General features: G+C 36.8%; 1 protein-coding gene across 3 annotated transcripts; it reads right to left on the reverse strand.

The window, feature by feature from the left end:
- Nucleotides 1–3,867: 3,867 nt before the first annotated feature.
- On the reverse strand, nt 3,868–7,020 carry LOC144702091 (putative yippee-like protein Os10g0369500). 3 transcript variants are annotated; one of them, XM_078573976.1, is made up of 5 exons: nt 6,852–7,020; nt 6,580–6,777; nt 5,523–5,631; nt 4,692–4,783; nt 3,868–4,009 (listed from the first exon to the last, which is right to left on the reverse strand). In XM_078573976.1, the coding sequence occupies exons 2-4, from the start codon at nt 6,720–6,722 to the stop codon at nt 4,703–4,705; spliced, it is 333 nt and encodes a 110-aa protein (XP_078430102.1). In that variant the 5' UTR covers nt 6,723–6,777; nt 6,852–7,020; the 3' UTR covers nt 3,868–4,009; nt 4,692–4,702. The 3 variants fall into 3 exon arrangements, with proteins under 3 accessions (XP_078430102.1, XP_078430103.1, XP_078430100.1); XM_078573977.1 differs by lacking the exon at nt 3,868–4,009 and having other exon boundaries at nt 4,564–4,783; nt 6,580–6,773; nt 6,852–7,018; XM_078573974.1 differs by lacking the exon at nt 3,868–4,009 and having other exon boundaries at nt 4,564–4,783; nt 6,852–7,016.
- Between the last annotated feature and the right edge of the window lie 597 nt (nt 7,021–7,617).

The following is a 7,617-nucleotide window of genomic DNA, read 5'->3' on the forward strand; positions in this document are numbered from 1 at the left end:
TTGAAGTTTTATGAAAATTCAGGGAAATAAACCAGAGGAATATATGGATTTTATATAGAGAGAAGATTATAGAGACATAAATAAAAGCAAACATGTGTTTGGAGAGAGAATATGATTGATTCATGCGAGAAAGTGATCAAAATGAATGGAGAGAGAAAGTTAATAAATGGTATATGAAATGTCTGGAATGTAATTTGAAGTTTTATGAAAAATTAGGGAAATAAACTAGAGGAATATATGGATTTTATATAGAGAGAAGATTATAGAGACAAATAAAAGCAAACATGTGTTTGGAGAGAGAATATGGTTGATATATGGGGGAATTGGTATAAAAATGGAAATGTATGTTTCTATGACATTGATGTATGTCTCTTGAGCCTCAATGCTTCCTCTTAATTCGGGATCCATATATTCATCCAGGATTAGGCATTTTCAATGCAAACAAGAAAATATATTGTGTCACATATTTTCAAAACATATATTAAGTAGGTTAAAAAACTTGGACCTGGAGAATGCATTGTCCTGATAGCCAGCCTCTGTTGGATCACATATAGGATGAGGTAAATGAGAGGGAGATAGACCATTTATACATATGAGTTGACAATTAAAATACTCCTTTGTTGTTAATAGATACAAAAATATTCTCTTTCCAGTTTTAACTCATTTTTCCCATTGGTTGAGGGTTTCTCCCATTAATTTAGATTCTCATTTAAGAATCTATTGAAGGCTAAATGGGTGGATCAGCACGTGGTACAGACTCCTATGATTTTCCCATTCAAGGCCCAACAATGCATTTGACCCTTTTAAGCCTATTGACCTAATAAATTGATGGATATTATGTGGCCGTCAAGCCAATCATACCACCATGTTTATTTAAGTTCATTGAATAAAATATTACGTTCATTTTTATTTTAGTGTGATGTTTATAATGAAGTCCATGAATACATGCAATGATATAGTGAACTATGATGAGATCATAATAGAATGATCATTAGTCTTTAAACATGTATTCTAAATATTCCTATTCGATGGATATTCGAGACGGACATTGAATTATCTGGATAGAATAACACAAGCCGATTCTACTTATAAGATAAGTATAGCTAATATTTTGGCTATTAGTGTGGCGACATTAAGGACATATAATGGGTCCTCTTTGGAGAAAGAGCTCACTGAATTGATCCGTACGAATCCATGATATTTAAACGTCAATTAGGTTGGTTCATGTCACACTTGTATAAGTGATCCACTGACCTGAGTCACTAAGGACATCTCGTGATTGGACGACTACATTTTGACTATTACTTACGAGCCTATAATCATGGGATTCAAACAAGTCATAGCTCGGATGTACTACAAAGCTCACGGAGGTGATTGAGTGGACAAGACAGGATCATCGACCCTTGATATTAGAGGATATCGACTTAAGGAAGATGATGCTGAAAATCCCTGGCCAGGGTAGTGAGGGTATTGGAGAAGGAGTTCTCCAATGATCCCCGTTACGCATCAGTACTAATCGAATGATGGATTAGGGTTTGACGATAAATCATACCCTATGTTGTTCAAGAGTCTCGCGCAGATGATGATTTATACATGTACTGTAAGCAATGACGGTAAAGGTTCCATGAGAGAGTTCAACACTACTCGATATCTTCTAGAGCACGAGGTGTAGCTTGGCACCCCACGGGGTGGAAACTTAACCTATCGATTGGGTTAAAGTGATCCTGATTTAATTAATCTATATGTTTATATAGTTAATTAATAAGATTGACCAATAATTGTTATTGGGCTACTAAAGTTATTAACTACAACGATATAAGGGCCTAGAGGGTCACACGCATAAGGTCTTAAGGGCATTGGTGGATATATTTTACTTTTAAGGGTTTTTGAGAAAAACTTAAAGTAAAATATAAATAGGGAAGGGGCACTCATTTCAAGCACCCATGCCATACAGATTTGAGAGCCCCTCCCTTTCTCCACTTTCGTCTCTACTCATCCGAGGAGAGTGTCTTCATGGTGAGAAGATCTTCTAGATTTTCACGGAGAGTTGAAGAAGAAGACGTGGAGATCCGAGTGCTGAGTGATCGCGTGGATACTTCTAGAGGCCGGACAGGTGAACGGCTTCAGAAAGATCTTAGAGCGGCAAAGTCAAGGGAGGAACGAGTTCCCCAAAAGGTACACTCAATGTATGAGTTTAAAGATTGATTGTGAATTGATCAATTTGCTTCCGCATCCATTGAATCGTGTTTTCCATGGATGAACCAAAGCACATAACCCAACATAAATTACCTCCAATAACTCATCCAGCTCATTGATAATTGTGCCATTTACTTCCTGTAGAGTTAGACATACATGGCACAATAAAATATCAGCAATAATTTTTTTGACTTCCGGGAAGTATAGTATCCAAAAAATGAAACTCATACATCTTTAAACTCATACATTGAGTATTACCAAAGTTAAAATTGTCCATAATATCCAAAAAATGAAAATTTTAAATTGATGTAGGAATATTCGGTTAATTTTGGTAATACCCTGATAAACTCAAGTTTAATGAGTAAAAAATCATATAAAATGTAAACAAAAATACTAATTGTTTGTCAGGTTATCGGAAACATGGTGAAATGAGAAAATTAGAACACTTTTATTCTATAATGTGCCCCAATCAATTATAAGTTAGAAAACGGATGAAGAAGCTAAAAGTTATAGCGCAACTATGTAGCTAAAATTTATTTGAATGTTTTTTAAAGTGCTACAGGTCAGCATGAAATTGAGGGAACATGAAAATTGTGACGCATGGAACCAATGCAGAATTTGAGGATAAGAAAAGTCAAGTCTCCAATCTTGAATGATGATGCAGACTTTTAAAAGGAGAGGGAAATCTAGTGGCGTACATTCATCCAACTTGCAAGCTTTATATCTAAAAATCCTTCAGTATTCTTTGGCTCAAATTTTGTGGGATGAATTATCTTTGTTTTATCTGCACACCCTTGGATCTATAAATTGAAACGTGAAAGAATGTAATTATGATCGTACGTACTTAGATTTTTTTGGCTAAGTGAAACAGTGCTTTGTTCCAGCGCACAATCTTGAATTATGGGGAGGAGAAACCCTTATAATACTTACGAAATAAGAATCACTCACATTCATTAACAAAAGAGGGAGTTATTGGAACCTTTATACTATTATTGGCAAAAAAAGGCGCCAGCAAGACCAACCCCGAGGTTGTGTTGTGGACTGATACAGCCGTGTCCTAGAGGCCACTGAAGGGGATTTTATATCTGTTAAGGTTTAGTGTTAGCAAGAGTTTGTATGTGTGGAGTGTTTAAATTAAAGGCTTTACTAGGAAAAAGGCTAGTGTGGAGTCAAGACCTGGCTTATACTCATTCTGTTCGGTGACTATCCAGTTTAGTGTGCATTGGCTATCTATTATACAAAAATTAACTATCATTACATATTTTTATTTATAATATAAATCCATATATCATCATCATCATCTCTTTTGTCTCCTCATCTTATAATCAACAGTGGTTGAAAAACACATTATTTTGATTGCCCATTATTTTGTGCTTTCTAATTTTTATATTTTATGTGAGACTGAACGTCAACATCTATATATCTAAGTGTATTTGAAGTTCTGAGTTGTGCCCCTATATGTTGACCCCACTACCATCGCTCTGTACATATTCGGGTTTAGGGTGATTGAGGATGATTTACTGCGATTTAGGGTTCATAAATATTTGATTGTTTGATTTTAAATTGTCAAGATGACATCCCCTTGTGTTGTGTCTGATTTTTAATGAATTTGTCTGGACAACAAACAGCCTAGATAACGTCATAGAGATGTGATGAACAGCACTGAACTGATGATGGCAAGACCTGATATTAATTTGATTAATGACATGTATCTCACAGGTGGATATAATCTTGATCAGGATTGAGCCGTAGGGATCTGAATCACAGGCTGATGAAGCAATGTGGTAGCAGCACTCAGCGTGCCTTGAAATACCTATCCAATTGTTGCAACTTAGTCGCCATCATTTAGACCACATCATAATTGCATAAAAGTCAATGCGTAATGTATTCATCACTTAATGATGATTATCTGCAGAGAACTAGGTCCATGGGCGATCTTAGTCTAAAAAGTTCAGGGTTCAACAGTTGAACCCAAGTTTGTCAATTAACTTCATCTGCTATCTAAAAAGTAGGAATATATTCATGGCGTGGAGAATCCAGTGTTATGCCCCTCTTGTTAATATATGAGTAAAACTAATCAAGTTTTTTTTTGTTTCACAGAGACTCAGTAATTATGAAATATGAGAAGAAATGTTGTCATAAATGACCGTTCTCTTTTGGTGTTAAATACTGAACCGGTATCAAGAGCCTTCACTCAAGCTTTTGTGCCAGAAATAAGCTTAATTCAAATTAAGCTTAATGACCCAAGTTTTTTCCTTTTTCCTGACTCGTTTATCATGCTTATATTTTGATCATTCTTTTGCGGCTTAGTCATATGACTTCGGAAGCTGCAATATTTACATTCTTTCTTACTCAGGGATTACCCGATTCTTAGATAGTGAGACATAACTTAATTTTTTTCAAAAAGGATGTTTATGTCCAATGACGAACATCAATAAGGAAGGAGGCTATAGAGGTAGAGAGAGGATACATAAATAACAATCCAGGAACCTTACCACAAGAGGAGTTAACCCTCCTTCATCAGTCTGGCCTTCTCCAGAATATATTTCCCTTCTTTGTATTTCTGGCTTTCCTCAAATGCCTTTTCCTGCAGAATCAGAGTTCCAATCTCTTGAGACAATGATGAAAATTTGAAAGTACGGACTAGCTGGATTAATAAATGATTAATCTGTATAAATCTTTGATTCCAGTGGACGAATTTATGCACAAGTTTTTCTAAATCAGATCACCTATTGCACCCATACATCAACTATGTGAAACATAACAAAAGGCATCCATAATCTGAATTTTAAAATCTCATGATACGTTTCCCAGAAACATAGAACATTGCCACGCTCACAAACCAATGGTCATCGTTCCGCCTGCTTTCCTGCATAAATCGTTTGAAATGGTAACAACTATCATTGATACTAATTACTGCTACAGTCAAAGGGTTCGAATCATGATTCTTACGATTTTATAGAGGACTACCTCAACCCGCTTAAATTCGGTCCAGGTGTTCGGTTTTTGAGCATTCTAAATTCTGTCCACTAAAAAGTACCAGTTCATCTGACCTTGTCATGGCACTAAACTAGACATCCTAGAATAAATGAAGTACATTAGAGTCTAAATACTACAAGAAGATCCTCATTCAAAATAAGGCTCAACTGAGGAGAAAAAAGTATCTTGGGGCAATGAAAAAGTCCAATTTACAATAGAAGCAAAAAATATTGTATGCATAACCAAGCCCTGAATTGTCCTGCATTTTGAGATTTTAACTCATTGACTATTTTTTTTTTAAGAAAAACTCGTTGCCTGACACTATCCTCAAGAGCAGATGAACTCACATATCTCCAACCAAGAATTTGTCGGCAGCTACAGCAGTAAATGTCATTCACCAAGTGCAAGCCAGTCATGAGAGTGCGTTCTTCACTCGGACCCAAGCAAACATTCACCCTGAAATTTTGTCGAATTTCAAAAGCCAAAAGCCCCAGTTTCTTTCGCTCTCATAAACGCGACTTATTTTGAAAACCATAAATCTAAAATTGTACGTCCGCCTATTCTCGCCACAAACAATTAGGTTTATTCAGGTTTGTTTTGTTTGGCACAAATCACCGGCGTTTCAACCCAAGATATCGTTTAACAAAATAACTTCAGAAAACATTCATGTAAAGAAGACTAAATAAAAACACAAGTAGAACCGAGAGAAGAGAGTAGCATGATACCACATATGTACCCAATGCAAGACGACATGAAAAATAAAACAAGAAATAAGAAAGAAGCGAAACATTTTTGATGCATTAAAAAGCCAGGGATAAATAAGCACGAAGAAATTACTAATCGCGATGAAGAAAACAAGAAACCAGCTTCGAAGTCAAAGAGAAAAGTATTCTTCCTCATCAACACCAACATTTCATAGGTCCTTTATAAATTTATTAGTATAATTGCGAAACAACATAAAGAGGAGAGAACACAGGTATCCCTCTGGTAAAATAGGTTTTAATTTCATCAACAGATGTATTTTAAAAAATCAGACCTTCAAAACAATACCTTTGAAAAAGCAAGATGTAAGAGCAAAAACCCTTTCCACAATCACAAAGAAAATATGTCTTTTGGGCCGTGGGCCAAACGATCGAATGCGAATTTCACAAATTCAAACAGGCATCAATAAAAAATCAGACGATATCAAAAAGACTCCGGAAATCCCGGCTATGACGGAGAAAATTCAACTTTTGAATAGATAACATCACCGCAAAAAGCGCAAAAAAAAACTCCAATCACAAGAAAACCCAGCAGAGCGCAAGGGAAGAGAATTGATCCCTCAGGGTAGAAACCAGAAAACATGCGAAAAATAAGGAAGATCACTTAAAAAAATTGAAAACAAAGAAAAATCATTAAACTCACGCTCTCTTCAAGAGATAAGCGCGCCCGTAGCGACCGTTAAAATCCTTAGAGATCACGGCGTCGCGAGAGGCCAAGTGAGCACTGCAGCATCGACACTTGAACACCTTGGGACCCGGTAACAATTGCAGGAATATCAAACCCATTTCCTCGTCTCCAGCCCCTCAATCGCCAATTCAGCCCCCATCCGCCGCGCCCTAACTTTAAAAAACGCAAAAATCAAACTTCCCCCGAAGCCACAAACTTTACGAGAATCCCTGAGAAGAGAATCCAACCTAAGAATCTGAGTTCATACACGATCAACGAGATCAAGACCAGATTGAACGCTCTACGTGGCGCGCGGGGTGCGATCTGCGCTGTCCCAGGTAGGATTTGGCACGAGCGACGCTATCCGAAATTAATCGTCTGATGACTAATTAGCATATTTTTTGTACAAAAAACTACTAGTAATGTTTGAGAATATGCCAATGCTATTCGTTTTGTGAATTGGATGAACCTAGTTTATATTTAATGAAAATCGTCCAAAAGAAATAATCAGTGGGGTCATGGGCCCAGTTTGCTGGCTTCAAATAATAACTCTGCTTCGCTGGCTCACTCTTTCTCTATCTCACTTGTTCGCCTGCTCTCTCTCTCTGTATCTCGCTTGCTCGATATCTCTGTCTCTCTCTCTGTTTTTCTATCTTGCTCCATATCTCTCTCTCTCTCTCTCTATGTCTCTCTCTTGCTCGATATCTTTCTATGTTTCTGTCTTGCTCGATATCTCTCTCTGTCTCTCTCTTTCTATGTTTCTCTCTTGCTCGATATCTCTCTCTGTCTCTCTCTTTCTATGTTTCTCTCTTGCTCGATATCTCTCTTTGTCTCTCTCTTTCTATGTTTCTCTCTTGCTCGATATCTCTCTCTGTCTCTCTCTTTCTATGTTTCTCTCTTGCTCGATATCTCTCTCTGTCTCTCTCTTTCTATGTTTCTCTCTTGCTCGATATCTCTCTTTGTCTCTCACTTTCTATGTTTCTCTCTTACTCGATATCTCTCTCTGTCTCTCTC

Source organism: Wolffia australiana, chromosome 4, assembly GCF_029677425.1.
Source record: "Wolffia australiana isolate 7733 chromosome 4, ASM2967742v1".
NCBI lineage: Eukaryota > Viridiplantae > Streptophyta > Magnoliopsida > Alismatales > Araceae > Wolffia > Wolffia australiana.